The sequence below is a fragment of the Misgurnus anguillicaudatus genome, chromosome 3 (genome assembly GCF_027580225.2).
Source record: "Misgurnus anguillicaudatus chromosome 3, ASM2758022v2, whole genome shotgun sequence".
NCBI classification, from domain to species: domain Eukaryota; kingdom Metazoa; phylum Chordata; class Actinopteri; order Cypriniformes; family Cobitidae; genus Misgurnus; species Misgurnus anguillicaudatus.
The window spans coordinates 16,598,631-16,623,743 of NC_073339.2; the positions used below are offsets into that span (position 1 = coordinate 16,598,631).

The 25,113-nt window shown below is 37.6% G+C and overlaps 2 protein-coding genes across 5 annotated transcripts; one reads left to right on the forward strand and one right to left on the reverse strand.

Moving 5' to 3' along the window:
• Positions 1–991: 991 nt before the first annotated feature.
• pold4 (DNA polymerase delta 4, accessory subunit) lies at positions 992–5,737 on the reverse strand. Of its 2 annotated transcripts, none has more exons than XM_073862442.1 (5): positions 5,713–5,737; positions 4,602–4,706; positions 4,356–4,445; positions 4,105–4,216; positions 992–1,121 (listed from the first exon to the last, which is right to left on the reverse strand). In XM_073862442.1, exons 2-5 carry the CDS (start codon positions 4,699–4,701, stop codon positions 1,097–1,099), a joined length of 327 nt encoding a protein of 108 aa, XP_073718543.1. In that variant the 5' UTR covers positions 4,702–4,706; positions 5,713–5,737; the 3' UTR covers positions 992–1,096. The 2 variants fall into 2 exon arrangements, with proteins under 2 accessions (XP_073718543.1, XP_055060913.2); XM_055204938.2 differs by lacking the exon at positions 5,713–5,737 and adding an exon at positions 5,143–5,274.
• Positions 5,261–25,113, forward strand: ssrp1b (structure specific recognition protein 1b). 3 transcript variants are annotated; one of them, XR_012366977.1, is made up of 18 exons: positions 5,261–5,365; positions 5,731–5,830; positions 6,008–6,193; positions 6,323–6,421; positions 6,827–7,027; positions 9,351–9,451; positions 9,550–9,679; positions 10,799–10,902; positions 12,518–12,646; positions 14,585–14,806; positions 16,266–16,338; positions 16,998–17,130; positions 17,703–17,748; positions 19,281–19,404; positions 19,717–19,884; positions 19,976–20,073; positions 20,184–20,296; positions 20,398–20,536. XR_012366977.1 is itself a non-coding variant. In XM_073862440.1 (18 exons), the coding sequence occupies exons 2-18, from the start codon at positions 5,777–5,779 to the stop codon at positions 22,237–22,239; spliced, it is 2,109 nt and encodes a 702-aa protein (XP_073718541.1). In that variant the 5' UTR covers positions 5,261–5,365; positions 5,731–5,776; the 3' UTR covers positions 22,240–25,113. The 3 variants fall into 3 exon arrangements, 2 of the variants coding, with proteins under 2 accessions (XP_073718541.1, XP_073718542.1); XM_073862440.1 differs by lacking the exon at positions 20,184–20,296 and adding an exon at positions 22,174–25,113 and having other exon boundaries at positions 20,398–20,572; XM_073862441.1 differs by lacking the exon at positions 20,184–20,296 and adding an exon at positions 22,174–25,113 and having other exon boundaries at positions 5,267–5,365; positions 5,722–5,830; positions 20,398–20,572.

The following is a 25,113-nucleotide window of genomic DNA, read 5'->3' on the forward strand; positions in this document are numbered from 1 at the left end:
AGCTAGGCCTATATTTTAGTTTATCAGTCAGTTCGTTGTGGGATACTGGGCCAGTATATGAGGTCAAGATGGAAAACAAATCGTTGCAAATTTTTGTAGCAAACGTTTGTAGTAATTTATTTCAAATCACAATTCACATAAATCTGACAAACACAGGGGCTGATGACGTGGGAAGGGACCTGACCTATTTCTATTGTTGCTATAATTATCTGCCCCTATTACAGGTTGCTAATTATTAACATTCTCTTTTGAAAAGGAGCAGCAACTCATGCATGGAAAATGTTATGAATATATATGCATTTACTGTAAAGACTATTTTGGTCCCTGATATAAAATTCGAACATACAAATTTACCATTTCATTCATTTACAGTCTTATGTAAAAAGTATGTTGCCCATTATTTCTGAACCAAGACGGCAACAGGGAGTGTTACAAGTATATGCCAAAAACACTGAAGTGAAATTGAACTGGACATTGCCTATAAACTGTGATCTATGTGGTGATATATGAAAAGGAAAGGAGACATATCATGAAAATCAGACTTTTTCCATGTTAAAGTGTTATAATTGGGTCCCCTGTGCTTCTATCAACCAAGAAAATATGATAAAAAACCCCAGTACCTTAATTTGGGTAAACCATTCTCTACAAGCATGTGAAAAATTAGGTAATTGAAATTTGGCTCCCTTTGTGATGTCAGAAGGGGATCTTATTATAATAATACTGTCCCTTAATCTGCACTATCCAACCACGGGATCAGCTCATTATAACATGTTGGAGTAAATTATCTGTGGGGTATTTTGAGCTACTTCACATATGTACTCGGGGGACACCAAATATTTATTTTATATCTAAAAATAGCCTTGTGAAATGTCCTCTTTAAGGAGATTAGAGGACATAATGATCTGAATGACTGACATGTTTTTGTGCATGTGAAAAGTGCTTAGAGACTCAACATAAACACAAACTGTAACGTGCAGAAGACTCAATAGCATTTCCATAGAAAAATGTTTATTTAAATGTAGTGTAACATAAAAGTACAAAATAACACAGTACACAATTTTTTCTTCCTCCAAAGTCTGTTTTCTCCATGTGTTCCTTAGAGGGGATAGTCACGCCAGAGACTAGAACAAACAGCAAGGAGAATATAAAGTTTTAGTTTTTTTCTCAGTGTGTAAGAGGAAGAGAGAAACTGTACAACATGAGTATGATGTGTACGTAATGATATGCAATGCAGAAAATCATTACAGATCTAAGAGAAAAATGCAGTCCATAACAAAACTAGAATAATCTTGGCACAAAGATCTTGGCCCCCTCCAGTTTATTAAAAAAAACCTGAACCAACTCATCAGTCAAAACATTCTGGAAGGGGGTCCTCGAGGACCAGGGTTGAAGAAAACTGATATAGATAATAGTCTTCATAGTTTGTGTCAGGGCCGTAGCTAAAGAATTCTGGGCCCCCTGAAAAAATATAGATGTGGGCCCCCATGCCCCACTACCCTCCATCCATATTATATACTCATATTGTATACTACATAAGGATGTAGGCTAAGAATTTATATAAATATTACAATGCCAATATTACAATATCAAAACAATGCCATTAATCCATAACTTAAGAAAAATTGCTTAAACCAGCATGCAACTAATACAATATTATCTAAAGATATACATAATAGTAAAATAACAGTAATATAAAGCTTTTCCAGTTTTTTCAATAGCTTTATCAGTCTGTTATTAAACAGTTAAAGTAAAAATTCATGAACTGAAAATAAGTAATAACTTAAATGAAGATATCATGGTACCAGTGGTGGCTGGTGACTTCTTTTTTCGAGGGCGCTCGATGCGAAGTTTGTCACAACATGTATGTAGCCCGTCATGTGTGTTGTTCCTTTTTTCAAAATATGTGTTCTGCGCATCGAGAGATCCTGTGTGCATCACGTGTCTTGTCAAAATAAGTGCCTGCTGCAGAAGCGTCTAAAGGGTTTATGATAGAAGAGACGCTTGCGTTTGCCAGATACTTGCATAATCTCATGCGTAATCAGAGTTTACTGTTAAGGGAGTGTCTTGCGTGTATTTTGTGAACATGAGCATCTCTTTTATCATTAACGAGATAAAGTGCAGCAGGCACCTATTTTGACAAAACACGTGATGCACATGGTTTACACATATTTTGAAAACGCAAGCAACACACATGACACTCAGCACACTTATTTTGAATTAGCGCCCCTCGGATGAGCAGTCACGAGCCGCCACTGCATGGTATAATATATTACATTGTATAATACATTATTAAATAAATATCCATTCGAGAAAAGTGTGTGGCTACTCAAGTTTTCTTTAAATCACATCAACAGCAAGCAGGACTGTAATGCTCCTGACATGCATGTCCTTTTTCCAGTGTGTTATCAAAACGACTGTTTATTACAGCGCAAAAAGATCTGGATTTTGACTGCTTGTGTTTTTCACATTATACTCAACAAGCGTATTGGAAGCGTTTTGTGCAGCATTTAGTGCAAATATTTTTTTCTTTAAAAAAAATCTTTATTTTCAAATGCACCTATTTCATTATTAAAAACAATGTTATTTTGTGTATTCGGTATAATACAATACGTTTGCATGGTTTATGGTTAAAAACACATTATTTTCCACATACCGTACATTTTTGTAGCTCTAAATTTCACACTGTTCCTAAAACACACGGATTTGAAAAGCTCTGTGTCCCTGATTACCCATCTAATCTGTACGTTATGATTGGCCTGAATACCTCTGACCTCAGCCGGAAACGTGACGCTCCTTACAATGTTTGAAAGATTCGGTCACAAAGCAATGCAAACAGGAGTTAACTTACAGGCTGTGAGTCCAAAGCGGGAGGAATTATGATAATGTCGGTCTTGTCTACATCACCAATCCCAGGAAGTAAACGTTGCCTACAATCTGTGTGTTTGTTGTAGTCCAAGAAAAGAGATTTACTTTGGGGACGATAACTTGCGTCATCGTTTACTTTGGGGTTTGTACTATTTGTATATAATTAACGTGAATGTAAAAGCATGAACTGGACAATAGGTGGTCTTTAATCAAGAGCCTGTGCTCCACCTGTTAAACCGCCCACGTTTTGTCACTTTACGCATATCTCCTATTGAAAATGAACTACACAATTGCGACTGCCGCATCCCATCTGAAAACCATCCACGAGGTCGGCGGTGGAGCGCGCACAGGTACAGTAACGAGAACACGACATGACAACACCGGCAGCAGTAGACGCTAGTCTTCCCACAAAAGTAAATCAGGCAGCGAGATCACAATAACTAACCCGTCTAGTTAAAGAACATCTTGACCTCTAACATCTCGTGCTGCGTTCACACCAGCCGCGAATGAGCCGAGATTCCGTCTAGTTCGCGCGAATTGAGCATTGCCGCGGCAAACGCACGAGTTGAATAATTTGAACTTTGGCAGAAAAACGCGCCGCGTTAACCAATCAAGAGCTTGCTCTAGTAGTGACGTGATTACAGGAAGCGACCGTAGTCGCATAAGCCCCTCCCATAACGCGAATTTCCGCGTGTATGTCTCGATGACTAGAATTTCACTCGCGGCTTTCACACGCGAATGAAGCGAGTAAACCAAAATGTTCAAGCGGCAAACTAGACGCAGTAGATGTGAATTTGACTCCTCAAACGCGGCTGGTGTGAACCCACGGTTAGTCAGTCAGTCTTACAAACTTAAGTGGCCGCCTCACTCTGGTTGGTTCTGTTCACAAGCTGAAGGTTTAACTTACATTTTCATTGGCTCCCACTGATGTTTGTCACTAAATAATTTAAAAACTAATTTGGATCAGATTAAACCATTTTATTAGAGGGGAGAGAATGAGATATTTAGAAAACTTTTTTCACCAAATTGCATTTATCTGTGGTTTTCATTAAAAATGTTGCATATAACTAATAATTACTACATATTTTTATCAGAATGGGGGTCAGTATATTATAACTTCTGGATTTTGTGGGGCCCTTTGGGGAGTGGCGGCCCCTATAATTGTCATCACCTTTCACCCCATCAGCAACGGCCCTGGTTTGTGTCATAGTTGTTGGTGTAAATGTCCATTAGTAATACCTTTGTATGTATTCTGGGTCAGTATCCTCCTTCAGTAGGATGTCTTTAATCTCCTGTGGAGGATTTAGTCCATGCAGTGCCGCCCTTTCCCATCTCTGCAGTCGACTGATGCCTAAACACATACATACAAACACACATGACATGTAAATAGCACTTGTATGAGAAAACAGGAAAGGATCCCACTAAATGAATGAATGGATGGATAGATATATTGTTAAAGCAGACTTTAGTTGATGAAATATATCTCTTACCAGTGCATGGTCCAAAATTCCAGTCCAGATCAAACTTCTTCAGCTCTTCTAGATCTTTTTCTCGCTCACTCGGTTGTTGGGGCTCAGGTTCTGATAAGTATTAGTAACATGTTTATAACATGGTTATGAATTCTGGTATAACCCTTGTGAATTTGCATGTACTTTTAAATTATTTAAATGGTTTCGCGATAGCAAAAACTGATTTGCAGATGTTCATACATACAGAAACAGAAAACTTTGACCCACCTGCTTTTGGGGGTGAAGGAGACTTGTCTCTCTTGCACCTTCTTCTTGCCCTCTTTACAACCTTGTACGTGTCAGTGATCAATCCACGCTTAGGTGTCATATTTTCTAAAAAACAAAAGATCAAGTTTAAAGGTAATCACACAAACTGTCTGGCCAGATACTTTTTTATTGGGTTTAATGTACTGTTTATTTTGAAAAGCAATAATCACGTTTTCTAAATGTTTATTCATGAGAAACTATCCCAACAACACACAACAAGATTTTGACACAACAAGATTTTGCCCAGACAAAGCAACTCTCTGAGCATTACAATTAAAAACGCAAAATACAGTAATTATTAATTAAGACGATTTATAACAAAGCATTTTGTATAGAACGTTAGCACAATCGTTTTAGTCTGCACCAGAATTACAAGCAAAGACGCTCTTCTTTCTGATCTTGCGCAAATCTTATGCAGCGAAAAACAACATTTTCGAAAATGGCATGTGCATATTTTATAAATACAACAATCATGTCATTACAAAAATAATCCTAACCTCACCTAAATGATTGCAAAAATGCTGTTTGATGACAAGATGTTTACAGCAGTCTTCGTGAGGCTATTTACTTTCGCTTTGTTTCATCGCTTCACAAAACATACAGGATGACATACGGTGAAGGGAGGAGCCACGCTCGCCACGTGTTGACGTCACAGAGCTGCGCTCTTCGCCACACCAGCTTGTCCAGCGCACGGGACTCGGCCTCGATCCTCTCGCCGAATAACAGTAATACCGATTCAAATGTCTAATTTAAACATTTGATTTTCTTTGCAATAAAAGCGTCGTAAATAAATAAGTACTATTGACTCTATATCTAAAACGTCTGTCACGAAATAGTAAAATGTGCAGACATTTGGCCGCTATTTAATGGCTGAAAATGGCAGCTTACTTGTGTTTATATTTAGAGAAAAAAATTCACTGCCACGCCAAACATTAATACTCAGCTTTAAGATCGAGTGGAAACTGAAAACCTGTTATAAAAACCATTAAAACAGCTTCAATAAATGTCGAAATGTTGCCATAAGTTGAGAAAAATCTATGTAATGCTGTATATAATGTATAATGTTTATTACTTTTTCCTGGTGTGACAGCCTGTGAACATCTCAGGTCCACTCGGTGTTAGCTGGAGTGGCTGCCATGGGTGACACACTGGAGTTCAATGAAATTTATCAGGAGGTCAAAGGCTCCTGGGTAAGTAAACACTGACCATATCAACAAAGGTTGCTAGATTGCTCATTTGCATGTTGAACACTAATAAAAGAATGCAACTGAAGCAGTCTGATGAGTGTCTTATTTTACCTTACCCAAGTATATTGTCTGAAGAACTTCAGCCACATTTTCAGACTTGAACTTGAACTCTACCCACAGAATGATGGGCGCTTACGCTTAAGTAAACAGACGGTGGTGTATAAAAACAGTAAGACCGGGAAAGTAGACACCATTCCGGTCACTGAGCTTACACAGGCGCAGTGGAGGAGAGTCTGCCTGGGTCATGGGATTAAATTGTCCACCAGCACTGGTCACATCTACAAATATGATGGCTTTAAAGATACTGTGAGTCAGAGATACGAAACACACACACACACACACACACACACAAAAAAATGCTTTTATAGTTTGTTTTTTAAATCAATGCAAAACCCTCATTTGATATAAAATGTCCATCTATCTGTTTATACATAGGACTTTGAGAAGATCTCAGAGTACTTCAAAACCAACTACAAAGTGGAGCTGACAGAGAAAGATATGAGCGTAAAGGGCTGGAACTGGGGCACTGCCAAGTTTAATGGTCAGTGCCTCTCGTAACTTTCAACGTGTTAATAATATGTTATACACTACAGACACTTTAACTTTTTAAGCTGCTATTGTTTGTAGATTGCTATTACAATGAGTTTTGTATCACTATTGAAATAAGGAAATGATTGATTGAAATAATAAAAGTCCCTGGTAACCAAATCCATTAAAGAAAACATGTTTTATTCTACAAAAATCAATATTACGCCTTTAGGAGTACACAAGGTATGAAATGGTAATTATTTAAGGAACTATCACCCTCACAACTCAGAAGTAAAATGCAAAGTACATGAACATGTAAAAAATTAGTTACATAGTTTTAATGTAATCGGTTAAAAATTCAGTTTAGTTTTTAGAAAGAATGGTATGACCAATGTTTTCCACTTTCCTGTTTTTAATGGACCATTACTTTCATTTGAGGTGAATGACAATTCTGCATTTGAGATCCCTCTCTCCAGTGTATCCCAGTGTGCAACGGGAAAGAATGAGGTCACATTGGAGTTTCATCAGAATGATGACACAGAGGTGTCTCTCATGGAGGTGCGCTTCTATGTCCCACCCACCCCTGGAGACGAGGGTTCAGATCCTGTGGAGGTGGGTGTGTGTATATTGTGAGTAAGCAGGCATGTTTGTGTTCCCTCGATAGTTATGGGTTTGTTGAACACCAACCTTTTTACAGTACATTTATATTCATGTATTTATCAGATGCATTCATCCAGAATGATATTCAAATGAGAGAGAATATAATATTTTTTATAATCTACTGAAGACATTATACACTATATATTTTTTCAATATTTGCCTTATTTTACCACTAGATGGCAAAGCTTACCAAGTAATGATCAGCATGTTAAAGGGATACTTCACCGATTTAGCATTCAGCTTTGTATCTGTAGAAACCCGGCAGTATTACTGAATGACCATGTTTCCCTCCATCATTTCCCCCTGAGAGGAGAGATATCTGCATTTTAGTTCTGCAAAAAAGTCCTCCGATGATGCAAAAATCGTCATATTACATCATCGGAGGACTTTTTTGCAGAACCAAAATGCAGATATCTCTCCTCTCAGGGGGAAATGAGGGAGGGAAACATGGTCATTCAGTAATACTGCCGGGTTTCTACAGATACAAAGCTGAATGCTAAATCAGTGAAGTATCCCTTTAAGCTCTGAAATGACAAAACGCACCATAAAAATATCATAAACTGCACTAAAAGGTACAAAAGTTGTCATCTTTTCAAAAAGTACACTTTTGTACCCAAAATGTGCATATTGGTACCTTAAAGTTACATACTGGTTCCTCAAAGGTACAGTACATATTTATAACAAAATGGTACATATTAGGACCTTTTTAAAAGGTACCACCCCAGTGTTTTGTACCTTTTTTCTGAGTGTGTGGTTCGATTTGTTATACCCGATATTTTATTTTTAAGTATTGAAAAGACATATTTAGAGATACAGTGAGGAAAATAAGTATTTGAACACCCTGCTATTTTGCAAGTTTTCCCACTTAGAAATCATGGAGTGGTCTGAAATTGTCATCGTAGGTGCATTTGCACTGTGAGAGACATAATCTAAAAAAATCCAGAAATTACAATATATGATTTTTTAACTATTTATTTGTATGATACAGCTGCAAATACGTATTTGAACACCTGTCTATCGGCTAGAATTCGGACCTTCAAAGACCTGTTAGTCTGCCTTTAAAATGTCCACCTCCACTCCATTTATTATCCTAAATTAGATGCACCTGTTTGAGGTCAGTAGCTGCATAAAGACACCTGTCCACCCCATACAATCAGTAAGAATCCAACTACTTACATGGCCAAGACCAAAGAGCTGTCCAAAGACACTAGAGACAAAATTGTACACCTCCACAAGGCTGGAAAGGGCTACGGGGAAATTGCCAAGCAGCTTGGTGAAAAAAGCTGGTCCACTGTTGGAGCAATCACTAGAAAATTGAAGAAGCTAAACATGACTGTCAATCTCCCTCGGGCTGGGGCTCCATGCAAAATCTCACCTCGTGGGGTCTCAATGGTCCTAAGAAAGGTGAGAAATCAGCCCAGAACTACATGGGAGGAGCTGGTCAATGACCTGAAAAGAGCTGGGACCACCGTTTACAAGGTTACTGTTGGTAATTCACTAAGACGTCATGGTTTGAATTCATGCATGGCACGGAAGGTTCCCCTGCTTAAACCAGCACATGTCCAGGCCCGTCTTAAGTTTGCCAATGACCATTTAGATGATCCAGAGGAGTCATGGGAGAAATTCATGTGGTCAGATGAGACCAAAATGGAACTTTTTGGTCATAATTCCACTAAACGTGTTTGGAGGAAGAAGAATGATGAGTACCATCCCAAGAACACCATCCCTACTGTGAAGCAAGGGGGTGGTAGCATCATGCTTTGGGGGTGTTTTTCTGCACATGGGACAGGGCGACTGCACTGTATTAAGGAGAGGATGACCGGGGCCATGTATTACGAGATTTTGGGGACCAACCTTCTTCTCTCAGTTAGAGCTTTGAAGATGGGTCGAGGCTGGGTCTTTTTTTAACATGACAATGACCCGAAGCACACAGCCAGGATAACCAAGGAGTGGCACTGTAAGAAGCATATCAACTTCTGGCGTGGCATAGCCAGTCTCCAGACCAAAATCCCTCCTGCGGTGTGTGCAAACCTGGTGAAAAACTACAGGAAACGTTTAACCTCTGAAATTGCAAACAAAGGCTACTGTACCAAATATTAACGTCATTGTCATTATTGATAGACAAATATACCTTTATATGCCCTTTAACAATATTTGTGGAGTACAGTACATGTTGACAGGATTTTCTTTTTTTATGTAAGTATTATTGAAAATAGAATATATAATATAATACTTCACAATCAGATAACCAGTACATTTTATATCGATGTTTTAGGCATTTGCTCAGAACGTTCTGTCCAAGGCAGATGTGATCCAGGCTACAGGAGATGCCGTGTGTATCTTCAGAGAGCTGCAGTGTCTCACACCCAGGGGCAGGTACACACAAAGCTATTTACCGCACATATTTCTCTTTTCTCTTTAAAATTATAAACGAATGTATATTGGCAAAGCTTAACTGTTTGTTCTTTCTATAGGTACGATATCCGCATTTATCCCACATTCCTCCATCTGCATGGTAAAACGTTTGACTACAAGATCCCATACACCACAGTGCTCCGCCTCTTCCTGTTACCTCATAAAGACCAGAGACAGATGTTCTTTGTGGTATGTACATCATGGTTTTTAATTACGTTTGGTGTCTTACATTTATGCCATCGCTTATATATACTAATATACAGTGGGGCTCGAAAGTTTGGGCACCCTTGGTAAATATGAGCAAAGAAAGCTATAAAAAATAATCTATAATGTTTCTTCTTTTAAAGGTGCAGTGTGTAATTTTTAGAAGGATCTCTTGAGAGAAATGCAAAATAATACAAAACTATATTATCAGGGGTGTATAAAGACCTTTCATAATGAACCGTTATGTGTTTATTACCTTAGAACGAGACCTTTTTATCTACATACATCGGGGGTCCCATTACATGGAAGTCGCCATTTTGTGCCGCCATTTTTCCACAAAAGCCCTTAATGGACACATTTTTTTACGAAGTTGTCTCCGACGGTAACATGTTTGTCTGGTGGCGGCTACCGTAGCTGTTATATGTTTCAAAAGTGAGGGGTAAGCAGTGGACTAAGCCATTGGTTGCAATTCGCAACCTCACCACTAGATGCCGCTAAAATTTACACACTGCACCTTTAAGCTTTAATAAATTTTAAAAAAGCTTTTATACTAGAGGTCCTGGACATCTTATTCAGACACATGGCTTTATGGATTATGTCAAATACCAACTTGCTCTGCTAGAAATCTTATAATGGGTCATGGTTAAATCTTTCATCAAGACATTGGTACAAAACAAACCATACAGAAAATGACTGAAGAGAAGAGAGCAGCAACATATGAAGGGTCTGGAGAAATTCTGTATGGAGGAATAATCTAAGATGACCTGCCATAAATTCTTCAACCTCATCAGACATTATAAGAGAAGACTCTGAGCTGGTATGCTTGCAAATGGAGATAGCAAAGATGATTAAATAAAAGGGCGCCCATATTTATGTCCAGTGAGTATTAGAGAAAATTTTATTCCGTAATGTAATTTCCCCTTCACTTTCAATTGTTTTACTTCAATGAAACATTATATTTTTGTGATTTTTTTATTAAAGCTTAAAAGAAGAAAAATTATCGATTATTTTTTATAGTGTTCTTCGCTCATATTTACCAAGGGTGCCCAAACTTTTGAGCCCCACTGTATGTTGCAGATATACAACTCTATTTCTACTTTTTAGATCAGTCTGGACCCGCCCATTAAACAGGGCCAAACCCGCTATCATTTTCTCATCCTTCTGTTTTCCAAAGAAGAGGACCTCAGTCTGACGCTGAACATGAACGAGTGAGTGACAGTGAAAGAAAGAGAGATAGTAGTGTGGATGTATTGGGAATGAAGAAATTCCTGGAAATATTTTGAAAGGGTCATAAACGGATTATACATTATGTGCTGATAAGAAAAATGACCAAAGGGAAATTGATTCAGTGTGTATGGCTGTTCCAGTCTGTGTAACAGTAGTTTGGTAAAATGAGTAATTGACATAAATTCTATTCTGGTTTGTATTGAAAGATTTGTTTGATGTTGTTTTTAATAATTTTTTTATCCAAATGCAGAGTTATGATTTGTTTCCAATGGCTTTTGCTATATAACAATTCCTATTAAAGGGATAGTTCACACAAAAATGAAAATAATGTCATCAACGACCAACCCCCATGTCGTTCCAAACCCGCAAGACCTTCCGTTCATCTTCGGAACACAGTCCAAGATGTTTTATATTTAGTCAGAGAGCTTGTTGACCCTTCATTGAAAATGTACGTTATACTATCCATGTCCAGAAAGGTAATAAAACATCATCAAAGTAGTCCATGTGACATCAGTGGGTCAGTTAGAATGTGTTAAAGCATCGAAAATACATTTTGCTCCAAAAATAAGAAAAATTACGACTTTATTCAGCATTGTCTTCTCTTCCGCGTCTTTTGTGAAGCGTATGCGCGAGACTAAAGTCACGTGACGCGGATGACGTGTTATCCTCGGATATGTTTGCAAAGTTTTTTTTCAAACTTATAAAGTGCGTCTTCCTCAGACTGTAAACGAAGCCTGGGCGCACAACAGATAACATGTTAGCTGCGTTGTACGCCATCCACGTCACTGCAGTCACGTGACCAAAGATGAACGGAGGTCTTACGAGATTGGAATGACATTAGGGAGAGTCATTAATGACATTATTTTCATTTTTGGGTGAACAATCCCTTTAGCTTAAAGGGATAGTTCAGCCCCAAAATTAAATTTCTGTCATCATTAACTCACCCTTATTTCGTTCGAGACCGTTTTTTAGAATACTTTTATCTGAGGTAATCTGAGATGAATACCTGATTGAACCGCTTATGTCTTTAACTCTTTCCCCGCCAGTGTTTTTTTTAAAAAGTTGCCAGCCAGCGCCAGCGTTTTTCATGATTTTCACAAAAGTTTAATGCCTTCCAGAAAATGTTCTTCTTCAAATATATAAACATACAATATACCAAATGAAAGAACAGACCCTCTGCTTTCAAAAAAAAAAAAAAAAAACGTTTCATCCTACCTTGAGTAGTTCTTTTGTAATCAGTTTTGAATATGGGTAGATTTCTGCAAAAACACCATATTTTGAGCAAAATGCAGAGATAATTCCATTTTTGTGACGGACTTTTCATAGAGATCCCATTCAGAGCGTTCTTTAAAACAGACACGGACATGCAGCTGCTTGTCACAGGGCAATACTTCCGATTTAAAAAGTTGCGGAAGGGCCACCTAGTGGATAATAGCGGTATTGCGGAAAGACGGAAATACTCGTCATTGGCGGGGAAGCGTTTTCTCTTATGACGTGGAAAGAGTTAACTATCTCAGCGATTGAGAAAAGCATTCAAAACATATTTAAATGTGTGCTGATATCAAATCTTACTGTTCTTTTCTCTCTGATCTGCAGGGAAGAGGTAGAGAGACGTTTTGAGGGGAAACTCAATAAAAATATGTCTGGCTCTCTCTATGAGATGGTCAGCAGAGTCATGAAGGCCCTGGTCAACAGGAAGATTACAGTCCCTGGAAATTTTCAAGGGTAAAACACACATACAGTGTAAAAATGTATGGTACAGCAAAATATGCTTTACTGGAAATTAGGGCCGGGACTCGATTAAAAAAATTAATCTAATTAATTAGAGGCTTTGTAATTAATTAATCTAAATTAATCGCATTTTAATCACATATAAATATTTGATCTGAGAACATTAAGAAGTAATTTTTTACATGGATTTTTACCATGAATAATGACTGAATACATAAGCTTAAGCAACAAAATATTGTTTATTTTTGTTCAACCAAGTCGTTGTACCCGGAGTCGGGCTAATGTCCACGCTAGCTGCTGTATCTTGAGGCTCGATGTGCTGCGGTGATATGTGAATTCCTTGTTGCATAGCTTACACACAACCATGCTCTTATCGACGCTTACATCCGTTCGTTTTTATAAAAAAAAAATCCCATCCACAGGGCCAACCAACGTGATCTCATCAGCCTCTTCGTTCATGTTCACTGTGGTTTGTTGTGGTCTGAAGTCATGAACGCTAGTTGGTGCTCCAGTATAATCGGTCCGCCGAAACTCATGAGAAATGTTCCGCGGTGCAAAAATAAGTGCGATTAAAATGCGTTAAATATGTTTAACGTGTTATTTTTGTGTAATTAATTAATCTTAATTAACGCGTTAAAGTCCCGGCCCTACTGGAAATATATGCAATAAGGGTTCAGATGCAAAACCCTTTTAAGTGTGTTTGACATGTTTTTTTGTAAATGAGCATTTTGTTTATCAGGGTCTTATGTTTAGGTTCAAAAATTTCACTTTAATGCAGTGCTTCTCAAATAGTGGGGCTGGACCCCCAGGGGGGGCTCGAAGCGACACCAGGGGGGGCGCGCGAGACCCTGGCGAAAATACTTTTTCAGGAAGTGATTTTTTTTGCACCGTCACTTATAGACATTACACCCCAATCACGCTGATAAGCCACTTGTGTTTTTTATTTTTATTTATTGATTATATTTAATGTAATTTTTCAGTATCAAATGGTCAAAAAATATTATACTTTAAATAAGAATTGATTTTTTTATTTCAGGCAAATTGATGCATTTTAAGTCTTTTCTGTTACAGACTAAAAAACAATGTTAATAAAGTTATTCTTTGTTGTAATTTGATCGATATTTCTTTTTTTGTGTTTTCTTTTTGTGTTTTCTCAATGTTAATAACGATACAATGTTTTGCAGATGTGTAATTTTATAGACAAATTATACATTTTACAGTCGCGGCGGAGAGTTGGGGGGGGGCGCGAAAATGTGTACCTCTTCCTGGGGGGGGGGGTTGCGTGACAGAAAGTAATTGAGAAGCACTGCTTTAATGTAACTGAAAAGGTTATTAGTCAGTAATTAGTCAGTATTTTCACAAAAGTCACTTTAGTCATTTCATTAGTATGTAACCAATTGGACTCTTCTCATTTTTTTATTTGCAATAACCTTCTTCTAAACAATATCCACTTCTTTGTACAAGACATAGTAAATAGCTGAAAGCAGAAGCATTGCAAATGATGAAAGTTAAAATTCAAAAGGTAAAAATGAAGAAACTTACTGAACCACACATTAGGGGGAGCTGTGAAGGGGGGCAAATTTGAATGATTCACAGTCGTATCACATTCATCTTCCCGTGCACTTTGAGGACTTTGCTGAAAAATCGACGTGGTGCTTAATGGACCCGTTTTTCAGAATGGCCTGGGGCCGGGATTAAACCATTATGAAGCGAACGTATTTGATGAACATATAATTCGTGCCGAGAGAATTCGGTTAATATCATAATCATATCTCATTTTTGACGAAGGTGGCTTTTGCATCTGAGCTCTTCAAATATATATTTATAGTAACATTTTGTTAATATGAAATATTTAGCCACCAAAATGCCATTGCATTATGTCTGAAATATTGACACTCTCTTTTCCTTTCTCTCTTTGAATCTCATTTATAGTCACTCAGGTGCACAGTGTATTACGTGTTCATATAAAGCAAGTTCAGGTCTGTTGTATCCGCTAGAAAGGGGTTTTATCTACGTGCACAAGCCTCCCGTACACCTGCGCTTTGAGGAGATTGCCTGTGTGAATTTCGCCCGAGGAACCACCACCACCCGTTCCTTCGACTTTGAGATTGAGACCAAGCAGGGCAATCAGTACACCTTCAGCAGCATTGAGAGGTATGTTAGCAGGCATGTTAACCTGCTTGTTGGTGGGAGTCTAGTCCACTTGGCAGAGAGTAGCTTTGCGGGAACTACAATGTACCATTACTGGGAAAAAAACAGTAGCCATATCCTCCTTTAAATGCTTCCTGCCATAATGTCCCAGCACTTAACCCCCATCTGCCCCGGGAAGTATAGAACTGGCACTTTGTGGTCATTCTTTTCTTTGTTTGTGGCTTTAACTAGAGCAGGTACAGTGTATATGAGGAAAAAAAATGTCTCTGTGAATGCTTCAAAGTGCATTTATAGCAGAAAACACGCCAGTAATAATGATACAAGTTATATTGATCTCTAAAGGAGCCTTTTTCTTTTAGTGACCTGACCCTTTTATGGTTAATGTTACATTAATGAAATAAGCTTCTTTATGCGCATTAAAGTATTTTTTAATTGGATACACACACTATGACTCAATACTCCAAGGCGTCACTTTCTCAATGCAAAGTGGAAGAAAGATATAATATTTCTGACCATTTCTTACCACACATTTGTAGTTTTGTTTTAAAGTTGTGAATACACTTGCCTCTACATCTAAAATCATAGCGATTGTAATATAATAGTAATATATTTTATTGAAAGGCACCTTTTTAAAACATGTAAGTACACATAACAACTTAATAACGTCTTAAAAATATTATATTATAATATAAAGTAATATGATATACAGATATAGAAAATAATATAATATACATCTAACCAATAGCAACATCAATTTAACATTATCAAAATAATCCTTAAAAGAATAGTTAACCAAAAATAAAATTAGCTCATAGTCCTTGGTGTATTCAACTTCTTATCTTCAGCCGAACATTGAATTAAATAATATCCTTTGCCCTTCCTAGCCTTGTAATGGCACTGAATAGTGGCCACGTGTCTGAAGCCCAGAAAAAGAAACCCCCTACAACTCTGGTGTTTTTGGATGCTTCGTGACTTTGTGAATGCATATGAAGACCTGTGAGAACCAGCGAACGTCTTCATACAGTCGTAGAGCCGGAGTGCCGACATTTTTGATCATACACAACTTTTTTTACATTAAACACGACTTGTCGATCTTAAAATAAGTTTAAAAATACAAATCGTTATCTCACAAATATGAAATAAAAAACATATTAACCCACCGGAGTTCTATAGACATTTTTTGACGATGATACATATGATTTAAACAAATTTTTCAATTTCCTAAAAATATGACCAAAAGGTAAGGTAAATAATAAATAGAAGAGGGCCCAAAACAGAGCTTTGAGGAACACCAGCGTTAACAGATGAGGAATATGATTTGAAATAGCTCACCAAAAAACATTTTGTTATAGACGAAAACAATAGTTACAAAATACAAAAAAATTTGAAAAAAAATACTGTAGCTCACTTAAGCAGTCACCTTCTTGCCTCACTAAACCTGCCTCACTGTTTTTCTCCTCAGAGAGGAATATGGGAAGCTCTTTGACTTTGTCAATGCTAAGAAGCTGAGCATTAAGAACAGAGGCTTTAAAGAGGTATGTGTAGACTATACCCCATACTTGTCTTTTACAGGACATTATATTTACATGTCCACAGGCCAGCACATAGTAAATGTACACTTATTATTTTCTTTGTGTTTGTGCTGTATGTCTTTATTGTGTTCTTGTAGAAAAAGGTTGGTATTACCATGCCGTTTGGTCTGGTGATGGTGCGCCTTTAACTTGCTTGCATGATTTGTGTGTGTGTGTTTCAAATACAACTTGAATGTCAAGTATGGCTTAATCAGATGTAAAAACCACCAGGAGGACTGGTACACCAAAATTCGGTGTTCAGCACACACAGAGTTTCACAAATATGTGTGTTTAATTTTGTGATCAACAAGATCTAGCCAATTCTGTGTGCTATGAACACAGCATTGCTTCGGGGAATGGTTAAATGAGTTAACACTGATTGTGTGTATGATCTTGTGTGTGTGAGCAAGGGGGTAAGGGAAAGAAGAGTACTTTGCTTGAGAAGGGCTCTTTTGTGTTTGCTTGGTTATTAACACTAACTTTATTATGAATCATGAAGTAAAGTACAATGCAGCCAGGTAAGAAAAAGAAAAAAAGACTGAATGTCTTATTTTGTGGGATCACACGCTTGATGGTTCAAAGTTGATACTGCACTGATATCATTTTAATTTGTGCTCTGTCAGGGCATGAAAGGTAACGACAACATGTACAGTGACTCAGACGACGACCAGCATGATGCTTATCTGGAACGCATGAAGGAGGAGGGCAAGATCCGTGAGGAGGGTAACGACAGTGACGACTCGGAGGGCGAAAGTGGTGAGTGACAGATCTCTGAACCAATCACGAAAAGTTGACTGACTTTTAGTCTGAGGATAAGGTATTTGTTAATGTTAATTATATTTAACTCATTCCCCGCCAGCCATTTTTTGAAAAGTTGCCTGCCAGCATTTTTTGTGATTCTCACAAAAGTTTCACAAAATGCCTTCCAGGAAAATGTTCTTCTAAAAATATATAAACATACAAATATATCAAATGAAAGAACACACCCTTTGCTGTTCAAACAAACAATAAACAAACAAACAAAATGGTGAAAAATGTTTCATCCTATCTATAGTTTTTTTCTCTGCGTATAAACTCTTAAATATGAGTATTTTTCTTAAAAAAAAATTTTTTTAGCAAAAAGCTGAAATAATTGCATTTTTGTGAAGGAATTTTTTTTAGGGATCAGATTCAGAACACTTATCAAACAAAACAGAATTTAAAATGAGTAAATAACTGGCTTCATTTTTTTTAAAATAAATTTTAAGGGTAAATAACTGTTATTAATTGGGTTTGGCTTATTTATGGTGTGATTTCTGTAATATTAAATATTTATTTCATTCTTTTAGATGAATCTTTTAATCCTGGAGAAGAAGATGATGACATTGCTGAAGAGTAAGTTTTGTAATATTTTGTGTAATACTATAGTCGAGTGATTTAAACAAACCCATAACCGTAAGTATTAACCACAACCAATATAACAACCTAGCAGTGCATAGAGAATCACCCAGAACCCCCTAGCAGCCACATTGCAGCATGATAAAAACACTTATAACACGTTAGGAACATCTTAGCCAAACCATGGAAACAATAATATTGTCGCTGTGGTGGCTAGTTTTGTACAGGCACACTGCAAAAAATTATTTTCAACAAAAAAAAATTTTTCAGTAAAAATATCTAAAAATTCATAAATTAAGATAAAATTTAAGTGATTTTGTTCATAAAACAAGCAAAAAAATCTGCCAATGGGGTAAGCTAAAAATCTTGAACATTTTTCTTAAACACTAAATTCAAGAAAAATTCCAGCTTACCCCATTGGCAGATTTTTTGCTTGTTTTATTCACAAAATCACTTAAATTTGATATTTTTGATCTAAAAACTAGACTTATTTTCTTGGGTAGTTTTGCTCATCAAAAAAAGCATCTTAATTTAAGAATTTTTAGATATGTTAACTGAAAACAAGACAAAAATACTAAGAATTTTTTGCTTGAAAATCAATTTTTGCAGTGCAGGGAGTGACTTACTTTAGTTGCATGTAGTTGCATCTCTTATTTAAAGGGATAGTTCCCCCCCAAAATGAAAATTCTGTCATCATTTACTTTCTCTCATGTTGTAACAGCCCAGTCTCACGAATTTCGTAATGTAGTCACGTAAATTTTTTATTCTTTTTTCATAATATTATCACAAATTTCCGCGTTCTTTTGTGATCGCATAACGAATTTCTGTATCACGAATTGGTTACTCAACAGTTTTGTCCTATTTTCTTACCATTGTCGCTTCGGTTAAGGGTTAGATTTACATAAAATGACATCCCTACCCAAACCCAAGTCTAACATTAACACCAGGCGACATATAAAAAAAAATAGTATAAACCAATACATCAAGTGACATTCTAATGCAAGCACCAAATATAACCCTAAACCGAAGCGACAATGGTTTGAAAATAGGAAAAAGCAGTTGCGTAACCAATACGTGAAAATCACAGGAAAACAGGAATTCGTTACACGATCACGAAAAAAAACACGGAAATTCGTGATAATATCACAAAAAAAGAATCAAAAATTTACGTGACTATATCACGAAACCTTGTGAGACTGGGTAGGTTGTTACAAACCTGTATAAGTTTCTTTGTTCTGATAAACACAAAGGAAGATATTTTGAGGAATGTTTGAAACCAAACCGATTATGAGCCTCATTGACTTCCATAGTAAGAAAAAATAAAACTGTGGAAGTGAATGGGGCTCATGTTCGGTTTGGTTTCAAGCATTCCTCAAAATATCTTCCTTTGTGTTTATAAGAACAAAGAAATTTATACAGGTTTGTAACAACATGAGAGAAAGTAAATGATGTCAGAATGTTCATTTTTGGCTAAACTATACCTTTAATAAGCTGGATACATTTGTGAAAGTCATTTGTGTGTGTGGCAGGTATGACAGTAAGGCCTCTGCCAGTGAAAGCAGTGGCAATGAAGGTGACAGTGATGGAGACCGGAAGAAGAAACCAGCCAAGAAAGCCAAATTAACAAAAGAAAGAAAACCACGCAAGAAGGAGGTGAGACAGTCCTAAAAAAATCATGGTGAAAAGGAAAAAATAGTGAGCCTAAATAAAAAAATATAGATTTTCAGATTTTTTTTCTTCTCAAAACCTCACACAACAAAATTAGCTAACATGTATGCCATAACAAACTTGGCCACGAGGTGCCACTATCAGTAAGCATGACGTCTCATGCTTACGCTTTCTATGTTGATATATCACTGAATTATACATTTACAAGATTTCAATGTTTTGATTAATAAACAATGGATTGATATAATTGATACACTGATGAAAGTCTACAAATATAGTACTTGATTTTGTGTGCAGAAAAAGGCAAAGGACAGCGATGCCCCCAAAAGGCCAATGAGTGCCTACATGCTGTGGCTGAATTCAAGTAGAGAACGTATCAAATCAGAGAACCCGGGCATCTCTGTCACGGAAATCTCAAAAAAAGCTGGAGAAATGTGGAAACAGATCAGCAGAGAGAAGAAAGAGGTGACGCACTTTATACCCCTGGCATTGACTGGCACTTCAAAGTCAAGTTTTCAGATATTTGGTCATTTGAAATGATGTCTTTTTCCATCAGGAGTGGGAAGGAAAAGCAGAAATTGCCAAGAAGGAGTACGAACGAGCAATGAGGGAATACAAAGAGAGCGGTGGAGGCTCCTCTGGCTCCTCAAAAAAGTACAAAATGTTCACAGTTATCCTCATCATAAACGCAGTAGTTTAACCAACATTTACTCTCATATCATTCCAAATGCATATGACTTCCTTTCTTCTGTAAACACAAAAAGAGAAAGGAACATATACTGTAGACACGAGTGACAGTCACCATGTTGGCATCAGTGATGGCAAATGCTTGTCTCATAACTGATCATAAAATAAGAAGCATGAGCTACATCAGAGGGTGAGATAGTATTGGGATTATTGGTTGTATTTGGGCAAATATCACTTTGTTATGCTTAAAAAGCGTTAACTGATGATTTCCCACCCCTAAATTATTTTTAGGGAGAAGAAGAAGAAGAAAGGAGGCAAGAATGAAGAAAAGAGGAAAAAGCCAAGTGGTGGGAGAGAGAAAGAGAAGGAGCGAGCAACAGGCAATGACAGTTTTAAGAGTCGAGAGTTCATATCCAGTGATGAGAGCTCCTCAGAGTCTGAAAAGGGCAAAAGGCGCAAGCGCAAGGTAACATACACACACCCAAACATAAATATTGGAATTAATTAAAAATATTTGATAAACTATGCCTGTGCCCGAAATAGCCCCCTATACCCTCTTTCCCTATTTCCTACATTAGTTTGCTAATAAAGTCCACTTGAATGAGAGATTTAAAAAAATAAGTGAGTGAATCCAGACACTAATGGTGCATTCACACCAGCCGCGGTAGAGACGGCAAAAACGTGATATTCACGAGTAGTTGGACGCTTGAACATTTTGAGTTTACTCGCTTAATCCACGCGTGAAATACGTACGTAAAATTCTAGTAATTCGAGACATTCACACGGAAATTCGCGTCATGGGAGGGGCTTCTGCGACTCCGCTCGCTTCATGTAATCACGTCTCTACTCAAGCAAGATCCTGATTGGTTAACGCGCCGCAGAAATCCGCCAAAGTTCCGAAATTTCAACTCGCGCGTTTCCAGCGGCAACGCTCAATTCGTGCGGGGCGTTTCGCCTATTCGCGTCTTTGCATTGACTTAAATCACTCGCGCTTGCTGCATCTATTAAACAATTCCATAAATGTTTCTTAGTTTAAAAAAGCTTTTTATTTTATTAACTTTTTGTTATTGCACTTTATTTGTAAAGATGTTCCTACAATTAAAAACAACTAGTTTGAGATTTATATTCCCTTGTCGTTTTTGAACTATACTAGAATTCTCCACCTCTTCCCGCTGTAAAAAAAGTAACTTTTACTCTGAGTAAAGTTAAAATGACTTACTTTATACTTTTACTTGAGTAGATTTTTAGACCAGTAACTTTACTTTTGCTTAAGTAAAATATTATTAAAGTAACTTTACTTTTACTTGAGTACAATATTTTAGTACTTTTTCCCCCTCTGGGTGTGAACCCTGCATAACTGTACATCCACACGGGGCGTTTTAATGGGTGACGTAATGCGTTGACGAACTGAATTGTGGATCACTCAACGACGCGTCACTGCCGTTGCTCGTGCAGAAGTTGAACATTTCTCAGCTTTTCAAGCGCCATTGCGTGCGCCACCAATCAGATCACCTTATGCAAATAACTTAGTGTGAGCCAGCCAATTACGTCTGTGCAAGACCAGAGCATGTGTTGCGGCCATTGTGATTGGCTGTTGGCCATGCTTTAACTCGTTAACCTGTGTGAATGTATAGTAAGCGGCAAAAGCACTGCAAGCGCCATTTTCTGTCGAAGCGCGGGAGTTCATTTGACATTCGCCACACAGTGAAGGGTAGAGCCTTGCAATTGATTGTATATTGGATGTACACTCATTATTGCGGTGCTTTTTAGGATTTAATAAGTGCACTCGATAATTTCAGACACTACTACAAATGGCTGTCCTCTCAAATAATGCACTATTTTAGTATATTGGTAGCTATTTCGGACACAGTCATAGTTATAAAAGATTTTAACAGTATAGGCACAGACAGGTTGAAGGACTGTATCTAACTGTTGTGTAAAGGCCTGTGCGTCTTCTTTCACTGGTTTATCTCTCCAGCAAGTTTTTAAGTCTTCATCGGATAAGTTGAGAATTTTATTATTTAAACCTTATATGAGTCTGTTTCTGTTTCTCACACATTTTTGCAGGGGTCTGATGTTGAAGAGGAAGTGGCCAGCACACCACCAAGCTCTGAAGAGTCTGGCTCAGACTGAAAGACACAAATGACAGATTTATTAAGTAACAAACCTATTCCAATTCCTTTAACTCTATTATAAAACGGTTAGTTCCGGTCCTCGACTCTGATTGGTTGATAGCTGTGAGTTTTATTTACGCTAAAACATAGCTATGATCACTGCACCTAAAAATGTCAGTCAGGACTATTTTTTATATTACTTCATGAAAGTTGCGTTGATAAATATTTTTGACTTTAAAGGTACAATATGGGATTTTTAGCGGCAGTTAGTGATGAGATCGCAAATTGCAATTAAGCGCAACGAGAAGCTACGGTAGCTGCCACAGGACAAACAGGACAATTTATCTCGTCAATTATTTCGTTGAGTTATCTTGTCTATTAGGAGAAAATGCTTTCCTGCCAATGGCGGGTGTTTACAGAAATCCATATTTCTGCTATTATCCACTAGGTGACTCTCTCACCCAACTTATAAAACACTAAAGCATCCATGGTTTCAAAAACAGTAAAAACTCAGTGTATGTTTTAATCATCCCTCTGAATCTGATCTTTAACAAAAGTCATTTACAAAGACGCAATTATCTCAGCTTTTTGCTCAAAATATGTTATTGAAGAAACCAAATATTTGAGAGGTGATAAAAAGAAAACAAACAAAGATATGATGAAACTTTTATGTTTGTTTAAAAGCAGAGGGTCTGTTCTTTCATTTGATATATTGTATGTTTATATATTCAAAGAACATTTTCTTGACGGCATTAAACTTTTGTGAAAATCATAAAAAATGCTGGCGCTGGCTGGCAACATTTAAAAAAAATGCTGGCAGGAAAAAAGTTAATGCGCTTGATCTGATGGTAGATACTGTATCTGTCAGATGAAATTATCATAAACGTTATAGCATGAAATGCTTAAAGCAACACTACATAGTTTTTCGACCTTTAATGCTGCATTTACACCAACCGCGGTAGAGGCGTTAAGCGCGAGTGATTTCAATGTTAGTCAATGTGAAGGCGCATTGACGCGCGTCAGGAGGTCCCGCGGCGCGGAAGAGGCGTTCGGTGCGGCGCGGAAGACGCGTTTCCGCCTAGGCGCGAATTTAGCGTTTTGCGCGGTACGCGCGAATGTGTTTTTTGTGCATTTTGCGGTTCACACGAATTTGCGGCTAACGCCCGAGTTGAAAATTTTGAACTTTGGCGGAATTTCGCGCCGCGTTAACCAATCAGGAGCCTGCTTGCTGCTGTGGTGGCAGCCCCGCCCGGAGTCACTCATTCAACCAACGCTTGTTATTGTCCATAAGCAGTCACCCGGAGCTATACGACACAAGTTCTTATTTCTATAGATGAGACGGGAATAAAAAGGACCTCGCTTACCTCGCTGGTAAGCTGTAATACACATTTCACTTTTGAGTCACGTGACGTTTATCGACCCACGCTGTCTATTTCCCCCTATAGTAAGGTTACCACATACAAACCAGTAACTCTCTCGATAAATGCACAATCAACATCAGTCATCTTGCAAACAGACAACCGCATAGCACTTGCCCCTCCCACAAGAAGTGGAGTTTGCCTCTGACTCGCGTCAAATGCTTGCTTTTGGATTCAAAGTGTTCAAGCGGCAAACTAGGCGCGGTAGACGCGATTTTGACGCCCAAAACGCGGTTGGTGTAAACTCAGCATCACGTCTCTAAAATATAGAGCCCCTAAGGGGACATGGAGCAAAAATTAAATAAAGTTTGGTTTCGCGTGCACACGTGATAGTTTCACGCGCACGCAATAGTTTCATGTGCGCACGCAATAGTTTCACGTGCGCACGTGAAACTATCACGTGTGCACGCGAAACTAAACTTTAAAAACAATTTGGCACATGAAGGTTTCGCTTGAGCACATGAATCTAAACTTCAGATTTTTTTTACTCCAATGTCACCTTAGGGGCTCGGTACTAAAATTATTTCTTAACTGGACGAATTCTACTGCTGCTGCAACCTGAGCGGCCTCCTAGCGGCTACAACCACACTCTGTAAGTTGCGTGGTCGGGTAGGAGCATGCAGCCCCGCCTATCCGCTGCCTGCAGAAGAGTGTCTGATACACATAGGCACTGTTGTGCTTTTTAACCACATAGGTAAGCCAATCTTACATGGAGAACTACATAGTGTTGCTTTAGAGTATTATTATTATGTATAAAGTAGTATGTGTATTTAGCGCATGTTGTACTGTCCTTTTTTAATTCTCACTGTTTATCTGCTTGTATAGAGAAATTTCACTGTGCTATACAAACACAATAGACACCATATCCTGGGCACAGCTATTGAGCTTGCTTTACCTGTATTTGAATGACAGTTTTGTGTACTTTTGTGGAAAATTGTATTTTAAGGTGTCACTGTTACAGTGTAACAAAAAAGTAATATTATTTAAAGGTACAATATGGGTTTTAGCAGTATCTAGTGGTGAGATTGCGCAATTTCAAAACGCAATGAGAAGCTATGGTAGCTTCCACAGGACAAACATGTCGTCGTCTGAGACAACATAGAGACGAAACACGCTCTGTAGAACAGTTTGTCCATTTAGGGCTACTGTAGAAGCGGCGACTTTCATGTAAGGGGACCAGTGGTGTATGTAGATAAAACGGCTCATTTAAATGTAATAAAAACAATACAGTTCATTATAATGTATGGTCTTTATACACCACTGATAATATAGTCAAGTATATTATATTGCATTTCTGTCAAGAGATCCTTCTAAAATGTACACATTGTACCTTTAACAACATGTACTTAGTATATGGTTAGGGTTTGGTTTAAGGTTAGTTGCATGTAATTAGGCATAATTACCATTATTACTATAATAATTACATGTAATGTGTAACAAAGGCACTGTAAAATAAAGTGTTAAAATTTTTTACA

Excerpts from the sequence above, each read along its gene's own strand:
- pold4 (XM_073862442.1), bottom strand. The coding sequence starts at position 4,701 with ATGACACCTAAGCGTGGATTGATCACTGACACGTACAAGGTTGTAAAG. Across the intron at positions 4,446-4,601 it reads TCCTTCACCCCCAAAAGCAG|AACCTGAGCCCCAACAACCG; the intron begins GTGGGTCAAAGT and ends AATACTTATCAG. Across the intron at positions 1,122-4,104 it reads GACCCAGAATACATACAAAG|TCTCTGGCGTGACTATCCCC; the intron begins GTATTACTAATG and ends TGTTTGTTCTAG.
- ssrp1b (XM_073862440.1), top strand. The coding sequence starts at position 5,777 with ATGGGTGACACACTGGAGTTCAATGAAATTTATCAGGAGGTCAAAGGC. Across the intron at positions 10,903-12,517 it reads CTGACGCTGAACATGAACGA|GGAAGAGGTAGAGAGACGTT; the intron begins GTGAGTGACAGT and ends TCTGATCTGCAG. Across the intron at positions 16,339-16,997 it reads AGAACAGAGGCTTTAAAGAG|GGCATGAAAGGTAACGACAA; the intron begins GTATGTGTAGAC and ends GTGCTCTGTCAG.